We start from the raw sequence: 24,500 nt of genomic DNA on the forward strand, positions 1-24,500 counted from the left end.
GGTCCTCCCGCGAGCCCGGCTCTGGTCGAGGGGATTGTGCGGCCTGGTGTTTGCGGCGGGGTGGCGGTGCCCGCGCGTGCCCCCTCGCGCGTGGGGCCTCCCGTGGGGCGCCCGGGGCGCTGCAGCGGCCCCCGCCAGCGCCGTGTCCCCGGGGGCAGGGGGGCGCTCCCGTGGAGCCACCCACGCCGGTGGTGGTGGGGGGGGGCGCGCGTGGGCCCCACGGTGCCCCGTGGCCGCCCCACGGCAGCGCCCGCCCCGCGGAGCGACCCTTGTCCCGGCCTTCCCAGCGCCTCCGTGCCCTCCCGCTCCGCAGGGCGGCCATGGCCGGGCTGGGCCACGCGCGGGGCCGGCGGCAGGAGGGCGACGACGGCGGCGGCAGCGGCCTCGGCGCCGTCCTCGACTTCGTCCTGGCCAACGCGCGGCTGGTGCTGGGCGTGAGCGGCGCCGCCGTCCTGGCCATCGCCACGCTGGCCGTCAAGCGGGTGAGCACCGCGTGCGCACGGGGGGCTGCCGGGAAACGCGCTCCCTCGGCGGCTCGGAGAGGCGCCTCCAGCCTGGCTCCCGTTTTTCCACTTAAAACATGAGGGAAAAACCCACATCTTGGTTCTCTGAACCTCTCCGTGCAGGCTGGCAGGGCTGTGCGTGGGGTGGTGTTTTCCCACACACGTATTGCTGGGATCGCTGCCCCGTAGTTCGGAGCGGGGCCGCCGGGAAGGGCTGCCAAGGGATAACTTGTCTGTGCTGATTTTCCCTTTCAGGATCCTGCAGCCTCCCTTTTCCCTGGCAATAGGGACAGCTTTCCGCTAAGGGGGGGCAGCGTCCAGGGCTTTCCCTTCCAGGTGTAGGGAAGCTCCCCGTGTCCGCACGAGGGGACGCGGTGGCTGCGGCGCTTTGGCAGCCGCCGAGAGCAGCGCCGCGCCGGCGCATCCCTCCCTGCGGTGTCTCCCGCAGCTCATGGACCGGGCCGCCAGCGCCCGCGACGAGGGCGATCCCAAGGCGGAGCAGAAGGCCCTGGAGGAGGCCTGGCCGGACTTGACCTTGATCAAGGCGACGCAGAAGCCCCCGAGGAAGCCGCGGCGCGAGGACCTCAGCGAGCCCCTGCTCTCGCCCGCGCGGCCGCCGGCGCCAGGTGAGGCTGGTGGCGCCGCTCCTGCCGCGCTGCCTCGGGTCACCCTGGCCTGGCCGTCCCGCTCGGCTCCGCTCCCGGCTCCCCGTTAGCCCGGGGTATTTTTAGCTCCGTATCCGTCGAGCTGACCCCGTGGTGACTCTCCTAATGGGAGGCTCCCGAGCTGCGGCCCCTTTTTAGGTAACGCTGCCGGTAGCGGCCCCAGCGTCTCGGCGAGCGCGGCCGGAGGCTGCCTGGGCTCTGATTCTGCGTGAGCAGCGTCTGCTCTGCTTGTTTTTGGGTCAGCTCTGGCTGGAGAGGAGCCTGTGCTCTTGAATCGCCCTCGAGAAACGCTGCCTTAGCCAGTGGGTTCAAAACCAGCTTTTTTTGCTAGCAAGAAACATGCCCTGCGTGGTGCCCTGAGGCACCAGACTCGCAGGAGACAAAAACTGGGGCTGAGGCTTGCGAGAGGCCCCGGGGCTTAGTCCCTTTCTGACTGTTGTGGCTGGGCTGGTTTATCCATCTCCAGCCAGGAGGTCGTGCCGGGTCCTGTGTGGTTTTAAGGTCAGTTTGAGCCTTCCCCTTGGATGTGGCAGGAGAAGCCGCTGCTCTGGGTTGTGGATGATCCACTCGGTTCGCTCTTGCTGACTGTTTTTTCCGCCCCCATCCCCTTTTCACAGAGCCCGGGGACTGCTCTGCCCCTCCAGAGACCCTTGAGGTGGAATCCAGCCCTCAGCGCTGCCTCACGCTGCAGGAGAAGCTGCTCGTGCACTACAGCAGCCACCTCGCCGTCCCCGAGGAGCACGTGGCCCTGGCGCAGCAGCTGGCCAGGGGCATCTGCGCGGAACTGCAGACCTTCCTGCGGAGCAAGTGCCCGGAGCTGCCCTTCGGCAGCCTCTTCCTCAGCGGCCCCCTGCTCGACGGCCTCGAGGCTCTCGCTGCCGACCGTGTCGACTTCATGCTGCCCGTGGTCCTTGACCCCGCTCTCTGGAGCCTCATCCCGGGAGAGGAGACTGTTGTGAGGAACCCCCGGTACTGCATGGTCAAGAGGACAGATCTGGAGTACTTCCCTCGCGGGCGCAGCCCCTGGGACAGGTTCATTGTGGGCAGGTACCTCTCCTCCAACGCGCTCAATGAAACGCTCCACAAGATGCTGGTGGCCTCCATCAACTGGCCTGCCATAGGCAGCTTGCTGGGGACCGTCATCCGGCCGGTTGTAGCCTCCGAGGAGCTGAAGCTGGAAGTCAAACACGAGCAGGTCGAGCTGAATGTGACCCTCTTCCCAGTGGTGGAAATGGAGGACAAGGTTCTTCTGGCGGCTCCTCCGGAAGGACCGGTGGAAAACCTCTGGCTTGAGAGCTTTTACAGGGCCGAGGTGTCACGGGTGAAGGAACTGGATGCTGGTGACTCCGGTACGAGGCAGAGCTGCCTCCGCATCCTCAATGGGCTCTGCAAGAGGCAGCCCTCGCTGCGCAAACTGAGCGGCAGCCCCTTGACACACGTCGTCCTCCACCTCGGTGCGGCCGGCTCGGACTGGGCAGAGGAAAACCTCGCTGCCAGGTTCCAGCAGGTGCTTGAGGAGCTGGTAGGCTACCTGGAGAAGGGCGTCCTCCCTTCCTATTTCAACCCCAAAATCAACCTCTTCTGCGAGCTGCTGGAGGAGGAAATCGATGAGATGGGCTTCATGCTCTACAGGGCTGTGTCTGAGCCCGAGCTCCTGCTGAAGGAGAAATGACTGCTGCGTCGGGAGCTCCCGAGCGAAAGCTGCCACTCGTGTCTGCTGCTCTCTGCTGTGAGGGTTGCGATGTTTCTAGCTGACTAGTCAGTGAGAGGCCAAGTTCTTGCACTTTATGAGCAAAAGTATTCCCTGTCTGAATAAAATGTGCCTGCAAAGAGATGGGTGATGGCATGAGGAGACTTTCACTGTGAGGTTCTGCCGTACTCGGGTCAAACACAGCCCACTCCTCTAGTAGCCAAAGGTGAGTCCCATGTGCTGGGTGCTGGGCGTGAAGCACGTTTGGTCTCTGCGCAGCTCCTGGTGCGAGGCCTCCCCAGCACCCAGAAACCAAGGTCTGAGGGGGCTGCAGGGCCGAAGCTCCCTGGTTCTTGGGGCAGGTGCCCGGTGGCGACCCGGACGGGAGCAGTTCCCGGCCGCCGGGTCCCGCAGACCCGCGGGCTCTGGGTGCCGAGTCCCTGCGGCAGCGCCGGGTTCGGCCGCGCTCCCTGCTCGCCTCCGGGAGCCCTGTCTCCTGATCTGCGGGCCGAGACGCTGCCAAGCCGAAGGTTTAGCAAATTGGACTGGGGACTTTATTTGGAAACCCTTCCCGCTGCCAAAAGGGGCGAGCTCAGCCCTTTGTTCTGCCAATATCAGCTCTTTCCTAATGAAGAGACTTATTTGTTGTTGTTTTGTTTTTTTTTTGGCTGTGGTGCCATGGCTTCAAGTCCCCTGTCCCCACATACCCTTGCTGCAAGCCCAACAGGGGCTTGCAGCAGGGTGGCAGGGAAAGAGCTGCTGACTGCGAGGAGGCTCCGCAGTCCCTGCGGCTGCAGCACGGGCAGGGCTCCGTGCCCTCATCCCAGGGTCTCCGGGCAGATCCTCACTACTCTCCGGCCTGGACCCCTTCCAGTTTTCCAGGTGACCGTTCCGGTGTGTGTATTGCTGCTATCTAAAAATCAGCGTGTTCCCCTGGTGCCTCATACTGTGGGGCAGGTGGGTAAGATACAAATGATTCTCTGAGCAGAAGACTTGCAAGAACTGAGCTGGTTTATGCTGCTTTTTAAGAAGGTATGTTTTGCCTGTGCGTGTGTTTGTTTTCTTTTGTTTTCTTTTGAGTGGCTGCTAATAGACTTTTGTTCTGACTCTAATCTGAGTGCTAAGGAGTATATCATGTTTAATGGAAGAATTATGCAGATTTTGCACTCTGGTAGCAATGAAGAAATCCTGTGGACTTCAGTGTGAGCAAATACCGTGGCTTAGTTTTCTTTAGGGCTGTCTCATTTGTAGGAGGAAACAGCAGTGCTTTTCCTCCCGTCTGAAAAACCAGCTTTGTTCCTCCAGTGTTAGCGCTGAGAATAAACCTGCCCTGTGCATAATGGCTCCCTGGTGTCAAATCTCAGTTTTGTCTCTGCTGTCGTGATAAGGGCTGGAGCCTGGAGGACGGCGCGGAGCCGCTGGGCACCGTCCCGCTCTGCGGGGAGCTCGGCAGCGCCGGGGCCCTGTGTGCGAGGCCCTCTCTTTGCCTCCCGTTACCGACTGCTGCACGAAGGGGCTGCGGAGCTGCCTGCTCCGGGCTCCAATGGCTCAAGTGGCTCCGCTCTCCAAGTTGGAACCAGGAGATCTGGTAACAGCCACTGCTGTCGTCAGCCCTCGACGGGCTGCCCGCACGCTGTGCGGATGCTGGCTTGCTGCTGCTGTTAGGAGGCTGCCCAGGCTTCTGCTGTGCTTTACTCAGCTCTCTACTGCATTACAAAGCTCCTTAATCCTGTTATTTTAGCCAGCGGGCCTGTATTTTTAGGCTACAGCTGTTAACAGTGGGAGTGATGGTACCATAAAATGGGGAAGGGGTTCTTGTGGCCTCGTGCCAGAGATCTGGGCTTGATAGTGAAGAACTGCTGCAGAGCAAGGGCTGCTGTTGTCCCACACGCAGGATTGGGAGACCCCTGGGCTGCTGTGATCTCCCTCCCTCAGGCTTCCCTCTGGGAAGTGCTGCAGCTGCTCTGGGAAGTGCTCTGGGAAGTGCTGCAGCTGCCCAGCAGGACCTGCCCTGAGGAAAATGCAGTGTTGCTGCAGCTGCCTTTGGCAGAGGCTCAAAGATAAATGCTGAGCTCCAGCACAGGACAGAAACAAAGGCAGCCCCAACAGGGAGGGAGGTGGTAGCGTGGCTCCCTGAAGGAGCTCAGCCTAAACTGAGTGAGGAAGAGGGGAAAAAAATCAGCATTTGGGTTCAGCCAGTTGTCTGTGTGGCCCTGGACAGCACCACTACAACAGATGCAGCTCATAACCCACCCTCCCCTACCCTTTTGCAGCTTCCTTCTAAATAAAGCCACAGGGAGTTTCTGCCAAGAAAGCTCTTATATTATTCCGTTGAGTGAGTGAATGGAAAGAGCAGGATCTGGGCGGATGCTTTTATAGTAATAGCTCAACTATTTTAAGTATGAAGAAGTAACAAGGCAGAGCTAAGAGTGATTCACTGTAACGAAGATAAAATAAAAAATAATTTTTAATAATAATCTTATTAGTTTGACCAAAATAACTTCCATTAACCAGCAGCATCATCGAGGCATGCCTCAGTGCTTGAGGAAGAACTTAGTTTCAAAATCAGGAGCTGTCTAAAATGAGGCTCTTCCTGAGCATTTCGGCTGGGCTTTCCTTTCCAGGCAAGCACCAGACTGCACCTGGCTCCCCTCAGATGGGGACACCAAGGTAAGGAAGATACTGGACTATGACAAAAAAGGGGGACATTGCTCAGATAACCTCAAATTAGAAGGCCAACTTGTAATAAAATTCCACTCTGTGGAAAGCCAGGGATTGAGAAGAGCTAAGCAGCTCTCGTGAGTGTCCCAGTGGCTCAGAACTGGCTCTTGCTCACGTGGAAAGGCTGCATGAAGCCCCCACCACAGCGGGAGCTGCAGTCAGACCCAGTGCTGCCTCCAAATGCTTCCTTGTAAGGTTCAGATTATCGTGATCAGCTCAGTAGGAAACCAGCTGAAACCACACAACTGACACCATTAATGGAGCTACCTGTCAAAGCTGGTCTCACTCCTGCTGTCCAGGTGTGTGCAGCAACCACCAACTTTTCCAGAAAGCGCTCAGTGCAGATGGACTTACAGGCTTCAGTTCTTTCCAGCAGCAATTGCTGCACAGCAGCTTGCAGCTCTGGACCTTTCCGAATCCGCAGCGCTGTCTGTCTGGGGCTCAGTGGTCTCGAGGACAAGTTTTCCTGGTGTGGCCAGGCTGGTGGCAAATGCTACAGGTCCGTGGTTTCTTGGCAGTGGCTGCTGAGGAGAGATTGCTTGGTCTCTTAGCTTTACTCCCAAACTCCCTTGAGTATCCGCTGTTCCCAAAACGGTTCGAAGAATCTCCCGAAGCTCCTATGGAGAAAAAATGCAGATGTAAAAATCTTTTGACAAAGGAGTTGAGAAACAAAAGCTAGGTTCAGAAGGGCAGTAGATGGAGGATTTGACCATCCCAGCTACTCAAACTGTTCTTGAAATTAGACTTACTTCAGATTTGTCTGCATTTAAATGCTACCTATTTGTCTCGCAATACTAACTAATCAGAGGATCAGAATAGGGAAACTCAGAAACTCATCTTTCTGGCTGCATGCTCTGCTCCACAGCCAAAGCAGAAACAACAGAATATGCCAAAGGAAACCTGTTTTTTCTGTTTTTGTTGTTTGTTTTTTAGTTTTGAAAACTTAATTCTGTCCCGCTAGGGTCTGGCATCTAAAAAGGAAGAAGCCAAGATTAAAGATCTCTCAGATCACGTCTCTACCTCTGTACTTTGCTTATAACCTTGGTGTTGGTGCCCTTTCTTTGAGATCCTTATTTTGTGATTAAACAGCCCTTTCAGTACTTGCTTTCACCACCTTTTCCCTGGAGCCGTGCTCTGTTTCTCAGCTATGATCAAAGCTTCAGAAAGACTTGGATTTTCACTGCATTCCTAAACTAGGCCAGCGGGAGAAGTATGGCCTTCCTGGCATGACAGAACAAGGTTTAAGATCTCCAAAAGCGTTTGTGCTGCTTCAACCCTCTATCAAATCAAACAGCTTTCTCCAAGATGAACACCTGAATTTGGGAAGACAACCTCCCAAAAGACTGTTGGAAATGCAGCAGCTTGTCCACTGAGTGAGGGATGCTCCAACTCGCAGTGCAGATCTCTGTGGATGTGTGGAACAACGCTGTGTTCAGGGGAAGGTAAGCCACACCTGATCCTTACAAGCAACATTTAAAAAGTGCCATAACGCTGCTCACAGGCTCTTTTTAAAGACAAACCTGAAGTCTGACAAATTAAGCGTTGTTAGAAGAGTTGTCATGCTATGACAGCCTTATGCAGTGTCAAGTTTTTTTTGACTGTGTATGACAAATACCTGCTTAGCTTTAAGGAGAGCCTCCAACCCTGGCTCTCCGCTCCAAGCCCGGCCTTACCTGGCGCCGCGTTCTCGTCCGCCCACTGGAAGAAGCCGCACTGCTGCTCCCTGGGCTTGGGGCACGTGTGGAACTGCCGCCCTTTGTTGGGCCCGTCCTTCTGCACGGTGCGCGTCACGGCGGGCTGCTCGCACCGGCACAGCGCGCCGCCCGCGTCGGGGCTGCTGCTCCGCAGGGGCTCCGGGCCTCTCCCTCCTCCTCCCGGGCTGGGAAAGTTGGCAGGGCCCCTTCCTGCAAAGGGCCGGGGCGGCGCGGGGCCCGGCGGAGCGGCGGCTCCTCTGTCCTCCGGCTGCTGGTCGGCCCAGAGGAAGAAGTTGCAGGTGCTGGCGCTGCACTTGTAGAACTGCCTGCCGTGGTTGGGCCCCTCTTTGCGCACCGTTAGCAGCACCGCCGCGTTCCCGCAGTTGCACGTCACCGCGTTGTTCCCGTCGTCCGGAGCCGCGGCGGGAGCCGGCCTGGGCGCCCTTGTTACGCTCGGCGATAGTAGCTGCCCTGCTGCCTGGTTTGTGGTCCTCTTCACAAGCCTTTTCTCACCACCAGGCCCTCTGGTAAAGGAGTGGTTGGTGGGTGAGCGGTTAGCGTGCTGGCTGGCTGAGCAAGGGTTGGGCTGCGAGGACCTGTGTGAGTATTTCAGGTCCAAGAGTTCTTTCAGCATCTCATCACAGCCTCCGATACAGCCCACAAACTCCAGGGGCATCGTGGGTGGGACGCTGCCTCTCTTGAACTTAAATTTCAATCTAAAAGAAAAGGAAGATAAAAGTTTCCCTGTTCATGTAACGCCTCAGCAACCAGGCTTGATTTGGACTTGATTACCATTAAGCTTTTTTTCCCCCCCGCTCACTCCTCCTGTACTTACACTGTTTTCCTCCCTCTTTTTTTTTTTTTTTTAACCATCCTCTAGCCATGAGATTGCTGCTCCCAGCTGCCCAGCCTGGTCCACAGAAGCCTGTGGCCCTGATGACTAACAGGTAATGTCTGTGTGCTTGTGTTTGCCTAACAGGTGACTAGTACAACTCACCTGTGAACGGGGTGGGGTTTGCACACAGCGCAGACACTCTCATCCCTGGCCACGTCCAGCACAAAGTCAGGAAACCAGACTGCGGTTTTACAAGTTGGATAGCCCGTGCAGCTGAGGTAGAACCTGCCACAGGGTAAAAGGACTGAGTGAGGAGGAGGAGGCAAAGTCAAGTCAGTGACTCATTCTCCTCTCTTCTCTCTGCTATCGCTCACTACAGAAACTGTCAAAACAATTTTATGAGCAAATATGTATTGGAGAGAGAGGTTTGGCTGAGTCCAGCAAGTTTGTCTAGCTGGTTTGAGCTTGCCCTACTGCAAGGTACGTAATGCCCAGCAACACACAAACACAGAGCGCTGCTGTGTGCAGCAGGGCATGCTACCCACCCGCCGTTCTTCTTGGTCTTCAGGACCATGTCGTTGTTGCACTGTGGGCACTTCCGAACGGAAACGGGCATTGCCGGGTAGACTTCCTCTTGCTCTGCGATTTCCATGCCTTGTCCAAAATACTGAGCCAGGGCTTCATCCAGTCTAAATACAAACAAGCACAACATCCTATGCGTCTCCTCTGCAAAAAGTAACCAGTGGATTGATGCCTGTTGTCCTCATTCCCTAGGAGATCTGGCCATCTGCAGAAGTACCTCAGCTCTGCGTGATGACCAGTACAAGCTGTCTGCGAGCACAACATGAAGGTCAGAGCATGTTGCCTTTCCTTTGACCTCCTCTGAATTTAATGCAATGAGTTTAAACGCAGAGGGGCAGTCAGCTGGCACCTGCTCACAGCTGCATGTCACACTGAGAGTCATCCCTTCCCTTGCAAATACCTGCACGTGTTGGATAGATCTCCAGAGAAACAGTTATGGGAACACATTCCATGTCAGACTGAGCTGTGGAAGCTCACACCTTCCAGAACAGCAAAGCAAATGCAAGAGGGCAAAGACAAGACTCACTTATTGGCTCTAGCCACAGCCTCGATGAAGACTTGCTTGTACTTCTGGACCTGCTGCTGCAACACTACGAGTTTGTCTTTCTTCCCCTCACAGATCAGCTTCAGGTCAGCCTCCAGCTCAGCTCGAAGGTCAGGCTTGGACATCTCATAGCCCATGGAGTCATAGCCTGAGGAAAACACGGCATGGTGAATGAAATGAAGGCATGAATAAGAAACCTGTCCTCTCGCTTAAAGCACAGTCCTTACCTTCAACCAGCCCCATGCCCAGGTGGCCTGGAAGGAACCTCTGATCCGCAGTGAGGCCCACGTACATCCGCAGCTTAATGGTCTCAATGTGCTCAGCGTGAGTGGCATCAGTCCCTGAAAGCAGCCAGGTTTTCAGTTGAATGAGTGGCCAAGAAGTGATTTTTTCCCCTGTGTCTACTACAGAATGCAAGGTACTGAATGGGCAAAGAAGGAAAGCCAGGAGCAGCAGCATCCTTGTTTCTCATCTCTTGAGAGAGATAGTGCCAATACTGACCTATGCCGTGCTTCTCCATGAGAGCAATGAGATCTGCTTCGGTGAGGAGCGCTGGAGGGCTCGTTTCCCCATCCACCATCTCCACTGTGGTGGGCTGAAAGCGGGATCCTTTCTGATATACTGGGATAACCTGAAAGAAGGAGAATCTCTGTGACACTACCTTTCTCTTTTGTCACTGAAGATAAAATACTAACCTTAACAGCACTGTACTATACTATAGCTATAGCACTAACTGTACTATAGCTCAACAGCACTAACTATTATAATACTAACACTAACAGCAAGCCCATATAGTAATGCAGAAGCACCCTGTTCTGCAGGAAATGCAGCCCTTAGGATCCTCAAGATTAGTCATTAACGAGCTGCTGGAAGAGCAATTACAGCTCCTCTTGGTAAGTCAGATCAACCTGCACGGAAGCAGCTCTGCTGTTGTGTCAGAAGGGGCAGACTATACAAAACTGCTAAATATGCAGCACAGGTTTTCAACAGAGATCACTCTGAATGAAAGCTAGTGGGGCCAGGAATTGTCAAAGGATATTGTGCAGAGGGATCCAGATTTGGCAATAAGGCTTTGCCATTAGTACAGCCAAGGGCAAATTTTAACTCCAAGTACTTTAACCTCTCCCATCTGTGCTATCCAAGGGTTTACCTTATCACTCCACTTCTCATAAGGATACACTTCCAGATAGTTTCGGGCCAAGATCATTAGTCCTTGAGCCATGAATTGCTCGTTAGCGATGTCAATCTCCACAGTTGTTTCCTGTCCTTTAGCATCTTGAGAGCAGCAAGCCAAAAAGTGGCGCACGATGAATTCGTACAGTCTCTGCTCATTCCCCTAATATCAAACAGTAGAAGAGGGTTAAGAGCCTCTTCCAGGATTAATGAGACATCAAGAGATAATAGCGAGATGGCAGGTCTAGGATACTATTCTAATGACCATATTTAAGAGTCTGACCTTTATACATCAAGCAATACAAGCTATCAAGTTATCTCTGCCTTTATTAAACTCACCTGCAGGTTAGCAGCGTATTTTGTAGGATGAATGGGAGGGTGAGCCTGGTCTGATTTGGTTCCACTTCGAGGGGTTGGCCCACCCTGTTCCAAAATCCTCTGTGCAAATGCTCCCCAGTTTGGGTCCTGTGTCTGCTGTTGTACCAAGACAGAGAGGTTGAGCTCCTTGGGGAAAATGTTGGTCTCCGTTCGGGGATAGCTTATGAACCTGCAAAAGGAAGGCAAAGGAGGACTTTAGGAAGAGCTCCAAGGCACTTTCCATTTTGGATTGAAAGGCCCTTTATTTTTTTAGGGAATTGATTTTATCAGGCCAGCACACCCAAATCTTTGTTTCTTACCCTTGAGTGTAGAGTTTTTCTGCTAGTCTCATGGTTTCTTTTGCATTTATTTTCAGTTTACGGGAAGCCAACTTCTCAAGTTCCTGTGTTGAGAAGAGTCAGAAGAAAGGCATTTGTGGCATAATTCTAAGGTGAGTAAAATACACACTGAAAGCTCATTTCAGATAGTTCTTTTTAGCATTCTTGTATCAAACATACCACAGTGTCCAGAGGCAGAGGTCTCCATTTGCTCTTAGGCTTGCTTATAACCTCAGCAACAGTTGCTACAGGATTCTAAACACAGAGTAAGCAAAATATAAAATCTCCTTGAAGAGTTGTAAAAGGGCTGCTCTTTAAAGAACTGAAGTAAAAAAAGATGGTGGAAATGTTTTGTTGATGCTGCTTTGTACTATTTACAAACTTTCCTACCTCCATACACATGTGGTAAAGGACCAGGCAAGCTGTGTGATTAAAGAGACGATTCCTCTTCCAGTTGAAGACCACAGTGTTGTCCTCATGTTCGTGTGTCACTGCATTGAAAACAGATCAGAGTGATCTCTTTTATATAGATCATACAGTAAAAACATAATTCAAAGACAGTAGAAGTAATGAAGCCATACTTTTGGGGAACCTTTCCAACTCTGCTGAATTATCATGGCAAAAGAAGAGGAAATCCTCTCTGCTACAGTGTTTGTTCATGGCCCTGATGCTTTTCCTCCAATTCATATTTTATACTAAATATTAGGTTTCATTTTCTTTGCAAATGCACTAAAAACTGCAAGATGGAGCTGAGCACTTGTTTCCTCTCGACATACCTTTGATTTTGTAGAAAGCTTCAGGAACAAAGGCCTGGATGGCTTTAAAGCGTTCAACTACAAACCCTAGTGTTGGGAACTGGCAGCTACCATAGCTGATCAGCTGATCTGCTAGAACATCAGGAAAAATTTTCCGGAGCCTCAGTGTCTGGAATCTAGTGAAGGCAGCACCTGAGGAAAAAAAATGGATGTTAGAATTGAATATTAAAAAAATAGAACAGAGTCACACTCTGAAACCAAAATTGCAGAAGCCAATCAGCTATGCATGAACTATAAGTTTAACATTTGCTTCATGGAGTGTGTTGTTTCCAGCAAAAGAGGAGATGTGAAATAGCTGTTTCTGAGATAATCAAAAAAAAAAAAAAAGACCAGATTTACAGTACCGGTGTTTAGACATTTCTGTCTTGCATTGGGGATACAGTTGCAGATACTGCTGGGCATTAAAAATGTGAATTCCATGCAGCTGAATGAGAAGCCAGGAAGACCATAATGACCAGCTATGTAGTTTACACAGCAGTCCAAGCCAGGGCAGGTATTTAAAGATAATGAAGTGCACAGTGGTAAGGCTGGTGCTGGCTGCCTTTTTGCTCACTGAGCACGCAGCAGCTCAGGCCTAGCAACCCCTTAGACCTTCAAGATGTGTCTACATACCTATCCTGAGGTCCAGCTCCTGCCTCACATCAACAGCGTCGCTCGTTTTTTGATCTGGCTGGGTGAGATTCTCGCAGGCTGATCGGACAGCGTGAAGCGTGATCTCGGAGAAACGAGCTCGGAAAACCCGGAGGCTTGGCTTTACTGGGGGACAAAAAGGGAAATCAGGAAGCGACTCAAACGATAATGGAAAGGAGTTATTAATAAGCAGCTGTCTTAAAAAGTGTGTTTTTGACCTATTACATAACTGTCCTATATGAATGTATTTCTAGTGTACCCATTCTACAATTAACGTATTTAACTTGGACATGGAGAAGATGTCTCTGTTATTAGCCTTCTGAGCAGCTCCCTGTTAAATCAGCATTTTAATGGAGATCAGATTGATACAGAAGGCAGTCTACACACCAGCTTTGCAGACATGAATGATTTCAAAACCAATATTCTCTCCTTCCCGATCACAGTCAGTCCAGATCACCAGAGCTTGGCATTGCTGGACTTCTCGTTCGAGGGTCCTCTGAGGGGAGAAAACAGCACAGAATGAGACATGACAGACCCCTTCCTTTGTCATCTCATTTTAAAATGACTCACTAGCAGAACATAAAATACAACATGTACCCATAGAGATAGATTGTTGCAATAACATTTTGTAATCCCGTCTCTCATGAGATTAGGCAGCTTTCAAAAGGACTGAGTCATTTATTTACATCTATCTCTGTTTAAAACCATGACTCGAATCAGATTGTACCACAGAATTTGTTCTCTGGAAGCACCCTTTTCTGTAAAAATCAAGACAACTACCAATTAGAAAAAACAAACAAACAAAAAAAAACATTATCAAAGTAATTGTGCCTTTACTGCACTAATTATGCACGAGCAGGAGACTTTCAATGTCACAGATGAAGAGCTTATAAAATCCTATAAAACACAGGATGAATTTTCTAAATCCTAGAGGCTTAGAAGGTAAAGGACCATGTTATGATCCTGCCTCTGTCTGAGACAATATTTGCAGAAGCAATCTCTGAACTCAGAGTTTCTTAAAAACTCTTACAAACACATACCTTAATATCCATGTAATTTTCAGGACAATACTTCTCAATTTCAGCATCAAAAAGTGCTAGGGGGTTGCAGCTATGCCTGGTAAACAGAAGATATGCAGTATACATAAACTAAAACTAAAACGTATGTTGCAAGAGACTAACTGGCGCTCTCCTATAAGGAAGTGCTGCTCAGGTACTGGAAGGGTAAATACATCTAACACTATGAACTTTGTCCTAGGCAACTTTCAAGCTCATGTAAAACACTGAGTTACACTTACTGAAAAGCAACAGACAAAATGTTACCACAGGAAAAAAAGAATCAGGAGGCAAGCCCAAACAACAAACTTCTCGCATTTCAAGTAAAGAAAACAAAACCGAGGCAAGTCAGATAAAAACTCTTGCTTCCCAAGACAGTTTTGTCTGTCAGTTGAACAGAACACAAAAATGTTAATCAGCTGTTGGAGTTGGTATATTTACAGGGAGCTCCCTTAGAGTGTTTTAGTCATTGTTTTAACTTGGGTTTGTTTTCTTTTAAACACTCTGAAAATAGTCATTTGGGACAATATTTTAATTTTGCTGTCTGGAATTTAATGGTTATCATCCTGTCTGGCTACTTGAAGTGCACAGGGTCATAGCCCCTTCCTGCTGCAGGACTTTACTGCCGGACCTGAGGTGCTGTCTATTGTCATTGACAAAACTGTTGTCCCCCTTCCTCCCGTGGCAGGGCGCTGAGTACTAACCATTTGCGAAAAGGCAGCTTAAAATCATGAGCCAGTAAATGTCCTGACACGGATGTCATCACCATAGTAACGTTCTACAAAAGACAGAGCAGGGTAATTAGTGTCTATCATTTGCTAAAAACTATCCAGAACCCAGAGCCTTGAGGCAGTTCTCAATTCACACAACATAGTGACAGCTCCCTCATGCTATTGTCATTTCAACCCTTCTCTTTAAATCTGTGTAGGAAGCTTCCAATTCTAAATAACCAAATGTCCTTTGACAGATGGAAAATAGAAGAATGGGAGGTTGAAAGACTTAAGGCAACACAACAGGTCACTGGTTGATCCAAAAGAACATTCGATTCCTTTGTACATCTTCTCTGGGCAATTGTCCTCATCCCTGGATAGGCATTTCATAAATTCTGATAAATGGCTTTTGAACAGGAGTACTTTGCACTTCCCTAAACGAGAAGAGGTAGGAAAGAAACCTCTACCTGGCCAAACATCTGGTAGTCATACTCGTAGATCTTGTTGAACTTGGAAAAACCTTCTCTCTAGAAGAAAAAATGGAAGTAGCTAAGTTTCAGGCTGCCAGCAGAAAGCAAACACATCTCATCTCAGTTCACACACACTGTAATGACAGGAAAACCAGATGTACGGGGCAGAGAAACCTGGATGTTGCAGCTGAAATGCAGAGGCAAGATAAGGTGAAAGCTGCCCACATCATTTGCAGAGACAGGGAAATGGCACTTCCCATTGTAACTGGATTGCAACACAAGCCCCAGGTCATCACTCCATGGATGGTGCAGACAGACAGACAGACAGAAGGAAACGCAGTGATTTGTTTTCATGGAGTTGCCATTCACAAACATTCCTTATTCTCAACAATTTTGTGTCCTGCTCCATAGCACATCTAGGGTGTCAGCACAGGGTTCCCAAGACGACCTGTGACCTGATGGAGATCTGTGAAAGTTTCTAGACAGAAATATTTGCATTTTCTTCCATGGAAGTGTGCCAATATATTCACTGGCTGAGCTATCAGTGCTCAGGTTCTCAGTAACACCACACAGTTCTAACCCAATCCTGACCTAGAAACATTAGCTCTTCTAAGCACCCTATCCAAAGGCATTAGGTATAAGGTAAACTGAAATACCAAGTAATTATGCAAACTGTCAGTGGTCACAAAACAAAGCAGCAGCAGAGAGACAAGATGTTTGAACTCTTCCCCAGACCACAGACCATCTCTGCCTTATTATGTGAACTCCCATAACCCTCGACACTTGCTGACACTGCAGAAGTAGTGTTTTTGACTAGAAAATGCATGTCAGCAGGTGGTTTCAGTTCCTAATGTCTTCTATACAGACTGTAAAGCCAGGAAAAACACAAGCAGCCCCCACGGATGAGCTCAATGTCTAGAGTAGGCAGAGAACGACACTGGAGAGCTAAACTCCTAACAGGAACTCAGCGACAAAAAAGGGACTCCAACACTTCTAGAATATATTTGGGCAAGTGAGGCAGCACTGAATGTGATGTTTGTAATGCCCAGGTCAAGTTGTGCAGAGCAGGCCAGGGCTGCATGTGAGACCTGAGATCGGGCTGGAGCTGCATGGTAGCTAAACCCACACTCTGATGAGCTGACCGTGCCCAGACAGTCCAGCTGGATCTGCAGGAGTACCAGGAAGCAACAGGGAGCCGAGAAATGGATTTGTTCCTACCCGTCGCATTCTGCTGTTGGAGAGAAGATCCGCGATTCCTTTGGCAGCATCGTTCTTCTCGGCCACACACAAGACCTTGCGGATCCTTTGCAGCGTCACGTCCTCTGCGGCCCGAGAGAAGACTCGCCAGGGCTGGGGCAGCATCCTGACTCCACAGCTAACAAAGAGCCTCGCTCGAAAGTTCATCGCAGGCGATGGCGACAGCTCCAGCGGTGCCGGGACATGTTACTGTGTCTTCGTGCTGGGACCGGTTCCCCAGCCCGGGAGCTGATCCCCTTCAGCAGGCAGAGCAGTCCCTAAACGTCCCCTCCATGGGTCTGTGGCCAGTGACCTAGTGGGGGCCCATGGCGTCCTGCGGGCAGACACCTCCCGTGGTGCGCGGGATGCGCCGGGGCCTCCTGCCTGCAAGGAGCAGCAGGGCTGGACAAGGCCCTCGGCTCCCCCGGACCCGCTCGCCCCACTCCTGCCCTCCTTCAGTGCCCTCAGCCCGGACAGCCCCCCTCGACCCGCTCCCACCCCAAGGGCCTTCTCTCCACCAGGGCAGGCCCCTCACTTGCCCCCCGGCCCTCATCTGGGCCGAGCTCCCTCCTCGCCCTGCGATGGGGCTCTCTGGCCAGCACAGGCCACACGGGCTGCCCTAGATCCTGTCACCTGTGACAGCCCCCACCCCCCAGGCCCTCTCCTCGCCCTCCACGGTGCCCCCTGCCATCTCCCCCTGCTCCCTCTCCCCGCTTCGGGACACCCCTCCTGCCACCCCCCCGAAGACCCTCTCCCCTGCCCAGGAAATGGTTCCAGTCACCGCCCCCTAGATCCTCTCCTCACCTGTGGCAGCATCTGTCAGCCCAGGCCACCTCCTCACCCCGCGTCTGGACCCCCGTCATCCCTCAGGCCCTCTCCCCCCGCCCCACAGTGTCCCCTGTCACCTCCCCCCCGTCTCTTTCCTCACTGCAGGACCCCTCCTGCCACCCCACTAGATCACCCATCACAGCCCCTATCACCCCCATCGCAGCCCCCATCACCCCCCAGGGCCTCTCCTCGCCCCCACAGTGTCCCTGTTCCCCCCGTCACCCCCTAGATCCGCCCTCCCCCCCCGGTCCCGCTCCTCACCCTCAGCCCGCGCTCCCGCGCTCCCGCTGTCGCAAACCGCGGCGGGGCGGGGCGCGCTTCGCCCCTCCGTTGCGTCCTGCCGTAAAGCGCCAGTGGAGGCGGCGGGGGACTACAACTCCCAGCATGCCCCGCGGCGAGACGCTTTACTTATTACCTCCCCCACGCCGCCTCTGCCACCTCCCGCTCTGGCATCGCCCCCCAGAGCAGACGAGGCGGCGATTAAGGAAAATAAATGGTAATAAACAAACAAACAAACGGCCCTTAAAGGGCAAACGCTGGGGGCTGGTTTCGCTTCCGCCGCGCGGTCATGTGACGCCAAGATGGCTGCCGCGGTGCGGCGGCGGCGGCCGTGAGGCGCGGGGCGGGCGGCCGCCATGGCGGCGCTCTGAGGCGGCGGCGCCGCTGCCCGGCCCGGCTCGGCCCGGCGCGCTCCGTACGCGGGAAATATGATCAGCGCCCCCGACGTGGTGGCCTTCACGAGAGAGGAGGAGCGCGAGGAGCCGCTGTGCGCCGAGCCGCCGCTGCCCGAGGAGTACTCGGTGCCGCTGCTGCCCTTCGGCGGCCCCGGCGCCAACCCCTGGTCCAAGGTCGCCGGCTCCAAGTTCACCCGCGACTTCATCCTCATCTCCGAGTTCTCGGAGCAGGTGGGGCCGCAGCCCTTGCTCACCATCCCCAATGACGCCAAGGTGCCCGGCACTTTCGACCTCAATTATTTCTCGCTGCGGATCATGTCCGTGGATTACCAGGCGTCCTTCGTGGGGCACCCGCCCGGCTGCGCCTACCCGAAGCTGAACTTCGTGGAGGACTCCAAGGTGGTGCTGGGGGACTCCAAGGAAGGGGCCTTTGCCTACGTGCACCACCTGACTCTGTACGACCTCGAAGCGCGTGGCTTCGTGAGGCCCTTCTGCATGGCCTACATCTCTGCTGACGAGCACAAGATCATGCAGCAGTTCCAGGAGCTCTCTGCAGAGTTCTCCAAAGCATCCGAGTGCCTGAAGACGGGCAACAGGAAAGCTTTTGCCAGCGAGCTGGAAAAGAAACTGAAAGACCTTGACTACACGAGGACCGTGCTGCACAACGAAACGGAGATCCAGAAGAAATCCAACGACAAAGGGTATTACACCACCCAAGCGATCGAGAAGGCCAATGAACTGGCCAGCGTTGAAAAATCTATCATTGAGCACCAGGATCTGTTAAAGCAGATCCGGTCCTATCCCTATAGGAAACTGAAGGATTCTGATTTCCACCCCTACGAGCCGGAGTGTGGGCTGGATCAGGCTGACGGGAGCTGTGAGCAGGACCTGGCTAGCTCGGAGCTCGCCGAGCCCGGCGAAACGCACCCGTATGCGCACGTGCCATCCTATACCCCCAAACTCATCAAAGCCAAGTCCTCCAAATGCTTTGACAAGAAGCTGAAGACGCTGGAGGAGCTCTGCGACGTTTACTTTTTCACCCAGACTCTGGATCAGCTGCATCAGATTGAGAGGACTTTCCGAGGGGACGTGTGCTACCTCCTGACCAACCAGATCAGCAGAGCGCTTTTAAAACAGCAAAGTGTGACCAACTTCCTCTTTGAAGACGCATCTCTGCTGGATGAAAAAGCACCTGAAAAGCAGTACAGAGGCTGCCAGAGACTTAGTCAAGATGCTGTCAACAGAAAGTGTTTGGAAGAGCTTCCTACTCCTAAAGTGGTAATCAGCCTGGGCTCATACAAGTCCAGCGTGGAGTGTGTGCCTATCAAGATGGAGCAGGAAATTGAAGACTCGCAGGATCCCACTATGGCAGAATCCATAACTTTTGAGCACCAGGACAATTTGGACTATCTCGATGCGGATATTAAAGGGAGCATCAGTAGCGGGGAGAGCATTGAGGTTCTCGGGACGGAAAAGTCGGCCTCGGTTCTAACGAAATCGGAGAGCCAGGCCAGCCTCCCCATCAGCCCGAGCCCCCAGGGGGGCAGGAGCAAGGTGGGCAGCAGGAGGACCGTGAGCGAGGACAGCATCGAGGTTCTCAGCACGTGCCCCTCGGAGTCCCTGATCCCGGAGGATTTCAAAGCGAGCTACCCAAGTGCCATTAATGAAGAACCTTATGCAGACGACGAGGAGGGCGGCCTTCATTTCAGCCCCAAGTTAAGCCTGGATAACGCTGACGAGCAGGAAGGCGGTTCAAAGCCGGAGAACCTCTTGCAGGTCGATTCCGCCTGCTGCATCGGGAAGGAGAGTCCCGGATTCCTGGAGCCGCTGGCCGAGCTGGGCGCGAAGGCCTGCGAGGACGAGGACGGTGTGGTGAGCATCCCCCCGCAGCCGCTGCGGCCGCCCGAGCAGGGCCTGCACGGGCCCTTCGCGGGCTACCACTGCCCCGACAGCGCCTCGGGAGGGCTCCTGTCCTACGAGCTCGACCCGCGCTACCTGGCGGGCAGCCGGGACGTGAGTAAAACCAGCCTGGACGAGTGCTCGGACACCACGAGCTACATCAGCAGCGCCGCGTCCACGTGCTCCGAGCCGACCCCTTCTCCCGCTCATCCCGCCCTTCCCGCCGGCGAAAGGCACAAAAAAAAGGCCGGGCAGAACGCGCTGCGCTTCATCCGGCAGTATCCCTTCGCTCACCCCGCAATATACTCCCTGCTCAGCGGGAGGACCCTCGTCGTGCTGGGGGAGGATGAAGCAATAGTCAAGAAGCTGGTGACCGCCCTTTCCATCTTCGTGCCCAACTGCGGCGGCTACGCCAAGCCCGTGAAGCACTGGGTCACTTCCCCTTTGCACATTGTGGATTTCCAGAAGTGGAAGCTGATCGGGCTGCAGAGGTAAAGCGAGGCTGTAGGTGGGCTAGTGGCTCTGCTGGCCTGTTTGTGGAAAGGGCTGGGGTAAACAGGGAGTCTCCTGAGCTAGGGTTTCAGAGGTGAGCAGGCAGGTGGGAGAGTTCTCTTTATGGAATCGCCTATGCAGCTGCCATAAAATTTTGCTTATAGGATGTCAGTATGAATTGGTAGGTGTGTGTGTGTATATTTGTCAGCTTCTTCGTAACCAGCTTCCTTCGAGGTCTTTTGCAACATCTGTCTGACTCGGGTTAGTTTGCTGGGAGATTTCCCAGTGTTTTAGGTTTTAGGCTAGCAAAGCAGGAGAACGAGTCGCTTCTGCTGCCTGGCTGGGTGGTATGAAACCCAGGTGCTCCCTGCACCTTCTTTCCCTTCTCCCTGCACCTGCTCCCTGAGCACACTCAATTCCCTAGCCAGGATTTTGCTTCTCAAATGGGTGCTGTGTGAATGTGAGCCCTAAGAAGAGGTAACGTGTGGTTGATGAAACGTAGAGGTCGGGAATGGATCGTCACCATTGTGACAGTTTGGTTTGTGCTGGAGGGAGGGTGGCTGTGCCTGGAAGGACGGGTGTCCTGTCACCTGCACCAGTGGGTCAGGACAGAGGGTCCCAGGAGCAACTTGGGCTGAAATTGCAGCTCAGGTGCGAGGGGAACCTTTGCTCCGTGTGACTTCATCTTGAAAATAAACAAACGTCCCTCCCCCTGCACTCGAATGCAAAAAAAAGTGGCTTCATAATTTATATTATTTAAATAGCGATTGCTCAGCTCTTATGGCTTTGGCCCTTCCTTAGTGTTGTTATGAAAGCAGTTTTCTTTGTGTGTTCCCAGGATGCGTTGTGACGCTGCGAGCGCAGGTGTGACAGGGAATGCCTGTGGCTGTCACCAAAGTGGAAAATCTGGATGAGAGGGTCAGTGTCAGAGCCGCTGAGAGGGTGTTTGTGAGCCCAGTGAGACTCAAAACACAGAAACCTGCTTTCTGGGTTGCTGAATCCCCCGGTATAACAACACACTGAGTTACCCTAAGCTGGGACCTACTCTGATTTCTCTGCTCGTGAGGCAGTTGGCAGCTCTGCCAACAGCTGCTTCCCAAATTCTCCCTCAAGTGGGTTTTCAAAAGCCCTGCGTGTTTACAGGGTGTGTGGATAGATGTGTTTTTTATAAACAAAAGTCTTTTTTAAGAGCAGCTTGTAAGATGTGTCAGTCATTTAAGCTCTCCTCAGTGGAAGTGTTAATTAAGCGCTAAGTTTAACGTAGATTCTCGTGGCAAACTGTTTGAACAAAGGGGTTTTTTCTTTAATGCCACGAGCACAGCTCTTAATACATTAATACACCGGCCGGCAGGGCCTCTGTTTTGAGAGCAGGACATGTGTCCCCAGCTGAGCAGCTTCAATCAGGCAGGACCGAGGAGCAGAAGGCAGAGTTCACCTGGGCCTGTAATTTGCACCTGAACAGCACTCGTTTAGACTTGTGTAATTGTGTGGTGTGAACGTGCTTTGGGTTTGGAGATTAGTGAAATATATTTAAGTTCAGCCTGAGGTTATTATGGTTTATGGATTATTCTATTTGTTATCAACAGAAGGGCAGAATGTTTCACTCCTTGACCACCTCAGAGCAGCTCCCTCCCAAAACGCAATTTTGGGGGTAAAAGGAGTTGGTGGCAAGGAGATTTCTAGTGTCCTTACAGCTGCATCCAGGTGCCACCAGCTGCTTCCAGAGTAGCTTCTGTTCAGCGGCGCTGAAGCAGTGCACATGCAGCTCCCATCAGTGGCCCTGGGGCTCTGGGAGATGAAGGTTTCTCTGGAATCTGTCAGACTGAAGAGAGAATTTGCTCACTGTCTTCCACAGCACGCTCGCTTTGCCCGCAGAGGCTCCCGTGCTTTTGTTTTCGCACGTTCCACGGGGCCGTGGACGCGCGGTTTATGCTCTGTCCCGTTTCCCTCCAACCTCTCTCTCCCCTCGCTCTTCCAGGACGGCGTCTCCCGCGGGGGCGAACGTGGTGCACGCGCTGGGCCGCTACAGCCGCTACGTCAGCGTCCTGGACGCGGACAGCAAGACCCTGCGCGGGCCCCTGTACCGAGGGGCGCTGGTGCCGAGGCTGGCGGACCACCGCACGCAGATCAAGCGGGGCAGCACCTACTACCTGCACGTGCAGAGCGTCCTCGCTCAGCTCTGCTCCAAAGCCTTCCTCTTCACCTTCTGCCACCACCTGCACCTCCCCATCAGCGAGACGGAATCCGAGGAATCTGTCGTGAGCCGCAGGATGAACTTTCTGAAGCTGCACCTGGGCCTTGCTAATGAGGATGTCAAAATTGTACAGTATCTGGCTGAGCTGCTGAAGCTGCAGTACATTCAGGAACCCGAGCGGAGGGGGAACCCTCTGCTCAGATTTGACTATGTTCCCAGCTTTTTGTACAAAATTTAGAATCATCTGGGCTGTCCACCGTCACGCTTGGATTCTGACAAAGATCATCCGTGCTTGACATTGATGCTGTCTGTAGTAGCTCTCATATATCAGGAGGGGGCAAAGATTCTGCTGCATTTGCAAGCAAGTGTCTCTGCTCAGTAGAAATTAATGTCCAAGCGACCTAATTTCTGCTTAGCCCAGAGCTTAGATGTTCCATCACATAAAACATTGGCCACTCTGGTTTTAAGTGTTGAAAGGGACACTATTAACTTCTAATGCACTGGACAGCAGCATTGCAGGGGGATATGGCATGGAGAGAGAGGGGCTCTCACGTGAAGCAATATTTAGTAACGTGCACCCCAAAATGCCTGGGATGCTCGTGCTGTCTTCTGTGGAGCCATGGCAGAGACTGGGGAAGTATAAAAGCCCCGTGAAGACTTTAATCCACTAGTGTGTGGCCTGCATGCGGGGGATAATTGATGTGCATGCTAAAAATCCCTGGAAGGGTGGCAGCGCGCAGTTATGTGCCCGTGCGAAGCGGTGGTTGGTCGTGTCCCTTTGGGCATCTTCAGAGTTCCTTGGCGCTTCCCAGAGCTGGTTGTTCCCAAGTCTGCAGGCTGCGCTGGAAGCGCTGCCCGTTTCCTGGCTTTGCTGGAATGTGGCCTGTGGAGAGACCCCTCTGCGACGCCGGCCGAGGCTCCCGCTGCCGGGAATGTCGAGCACTGTGCCTTGTTAACGGGACATGTCCCGCTTGCTTGGCCACCTCTGGGAACGTTGGGAGGGATCCTCCGAGCCTGGGAGGTCAAGGGTGGCCTTTAGGGAAAGTTGGGAGCTGAGCAAAGCGAAGGGAAGGCTCCTTTTTACTTTATTTTGTTTATTTGTGGTGGGGAAGCAGCGGTTTAGCGAGTCTGGTGAGACGCTAGTGCTCAGCAGAGACCTAGGGTGAATGTACTGGCTCCCCTCTTGTATCCGTGTAGCCTTTTTGTTGGGGATTTGAATCTTGTGCTTTGTGGTGCAGCAGGTTCGGTGTCACTGCATGCTGCTTCTGGCCAAGCCAGTTTATTTTAACGCCAACCTTTGTAATTTCTTGACTACCTCTCCCGTGACGTTCCTGGGATGTTCTGGACGGGGCAGAGCTGCAGCTCTCCGAGCTCGGTCGTTGGATACCAAGGAAGGATCCTCCTTTCAAAGCTTCTTTACTGCTATCTGTGCCAGAAGGGTCGTGTCGCCATCGGGGTGATGCTCCTGCAAGGTTGTTCCCGTCGGTGCTGGGAGTTTCGTGCCCAGCGCTTCCCTCCGGAGTCTCCTCGGAACTGCATCTCGTTGGCCACCATCATGGGCTGGAGGTTGCCCCCACATCCAGTGCCATGTGGTAACCGCAGCTTTCTTAGTACTTTAAGCAAGAAAAAGTCTTGCTAGGAAAGGCAGCCTTGGTTTTAGTTTTTGGCACTGTTCTCATCGGATTCTGGGGGGAAAGCAGCTTAGATTTTACAGGACTAGCTGAAGTACGAGGGTTTTTTATAACCTGTATTTATTGGGATTGTGTGAGACGGTGCTGGAGCTGACTGCAACGCTCCCTCCGTGCCGGGGGAGGCCTCTGTGCAGCGTGTGGGGCTGCTCCACGTGGGCTGGGCTGCACTGGACCGTGCTGTGACCACTGCCCTGCTCGAGGACCCGTGTCCCCAAGGGCAGGGCTGCAGGGAAGGCTGTTGCGTGCGGCTGTTGTGTACAGCTGTTGTGACAACCACGCGCTGGGAGCACAGTCGGCCCTAGAGCCCCTTGCAGGTCTCGTCTGGTTCTGGGGGGAAAGTGGCTTAGATTTTACACGACTAGCTGGAGTACGAGGGTTTTTTATAACCTGTATTTATTGCGACTGTGTGAGACGGTGCTGGAGCTGATGGCGCTGCTGTTCCCAGCGTGGTGCCGTCTCCCGCGGGGATCCTGGCTGGCTGCTCCGCATGCGTGCAGAGCTGCCTGGGCGTTCACAGAGCTCCTGCTCCAGGCCCTTTTCCCTTCCCGGTGCTGTGTCCTCCTGTCTGCTGCTGTTGCATGTGAGCTGGGTCTGTTAGCGAGACCCCCGTGCGCTCAGACACGTCCTTTCTGCAGTGGCTTGAAGCATCTCCGTGTTCGTTTGTGTGCATCCGAATAACTTTCACGCTAAAGTCAAGGCAGGAT

At 53.2% G+C, this 24,500-nt stretch overlaps 3 protein-coding genes across 3 annotated transcripts; 2 read left to right on the top strand and 1 right to left on the bottom strand.

The window, feature by feature from the left end:
* Positions 1-306: 306 nt before the first annotated feature.
* Positions 307-3,002, top strand: MIEF2 (mitochondrial elongation factor 2). The gene is made up of 3 exons (XM_088527788.1): positions 307-482; positions 952-1,129; positions 1,786-3,002. Exons 1-3 carry the CDS (start codon positions 321-323, stop codon positions 2,838-2,840), a joined length of 1,395 nt encoding a protein of 464 aa, XP_088383914.1. The 5' UTR covers positions 307-320; the 3' UTR covers positions 2,841-3,002.
* Positions 3,003-5,993: 2,991 nt separating this feature from the next.
* TOP3A (DNA topoisomerase III alpha) lies at positions 5,994-16,318 on the bottom strand. Its single transcript, XM_088527801.1, has 19 exons — positions 16,001-16,318; positions 14,780-14,839; positions 14,307-14,380; positions 13,588-13,663; positions 12,935-13,043; positions 12,530-12,673; positions 11,879-12,049; positions 11,493-11,593; positions 11,283-11,357; positions 11,085-11,167; positions 10,747-10,954; positions 10,385-10,570; positions 9,736-9,865; positions 9,462-9,575; positions 9,217-9,382; positions 8,654-8,797; positions 8,271-8,393; positions 7,253-7,989; positions 5,994-6,196 (listed from the first exon to the last, which is right to left on the bottom strand). Exons 1-19 carry the CDS (start codon positions 16,184-16,186, stop codon positions 6,021-6,023), a joined length of 3,063 nt encoding a protein of 1,020 aa, XP_088383927.1. The 5' UTR covers positions 16,187-16,318; the 3' UTR covers positions 5,994-6,020.
* Positions 16,319-17,549: 1,231 nt separating this feature from the next.
* SMCR8 (SMCR8-C9orf72 complex subunit) lies at positions 17,550-22,777 on the top strand. Its single transcript, XM_010213013.2, has 2 exons — positions 17,550-19,910; positions 21,890-22,777. Exons 1-2 carry the CDS (start codon positions 17,554-17,556, stop codon positions 22,341-22,343), a joined length of 2,811 nt encoding a protein of 936 aa, XP_010211315.2. The 5' UTR covers positions 17,550-17,553; the 3' UTR covers positions 22,344-22,777.
* Positions 22,778-24,500: the final 1,723 nt, after the last annotated feature.

The sequence above is a fragment of the Tinamus guttatus genome, unplaced genomic scaffold, assembly GCF_059628265.1.
Source record: "Tinamus guttatus ecotype Peru unplaced genomic scaffold, ASM5962826v1 Tinamus_guttatus_pri_ptg000291l, whole genome shotgun sequence".
Lineage (NCBI taxonomy): Eukaryota > Metazoa > Chordata > Aves > Tinamiformes > Tinamidae > Tinamus > Tinamus guttatus.

What these genes read in the sequence shown, in the direction of transcription:
- MIEF2 (XM_088527788.1), top strand. Translation starts at nt 321, where the DNA reads ATGGCCGGGCTGGGCCACGCGCGGGGCCGGCGGCAGGAGGGCGACGAC. An exon ending in CCACGCTGGCCGTCAAGCGG is followed by an intron (nt 483 to 951) that starts GTGAGCACCGCG and finishes TGTCTCCCGCAG; the next exon opens with CTCATGGACCGGGCCGCCAG. An exon ending in CGCGCGGCCGCCGGCGCCAG is followed by an intron (nt 1,130 to 1,785) that starts GTGAGGCTGGTG and finishes CCCTTTTCACAG; the next exon opens with AGCCCGGGGACTGCTCTGCC.
- TOP3A (XM_088527801.1), bottom strand. Translation starts at nt 16,186, where the DNA reads ATGAACTTTCGAGCGAGGCTCTTTGTTAGCTGTGGAGTCAGGATGCTG. An exon ending in ACTACCAGATGTTTGGCCAG is followed by an intron (nt 14,381 to 14,779) that starts GTAGAGGTTTCT and finishes TGTCTTTTGTAG; the next exon opens with AACGTTACTATGGTGATGAC. An exon ending in AATACGCTGCTAACCTGCAG is followed by an intron (nt 10,571 to 10,746) that starts GTGAGTTTAATA and finishes GTTTGATATTAG; the next exon opens with GGGAATGAGCAGAGACTGTA.
- SMCR8 (XM_010213013.2), top strand. Translation starts at nt 17,554, where the DNA reads ATGATCAGCGCCCCCGACGTGGTGGCCTTCACGAGAGAGGAGGAGCGC. An exon ending in AAGCTGATCGGGCTGCAGAG is followed by an intron (nt 19,911 to 21,889) that starts GTAAAGCGAGGC and finishes TCGCTCTTCCAG; the next exon opens with GACGGCGTCTCCCGCGGGGG.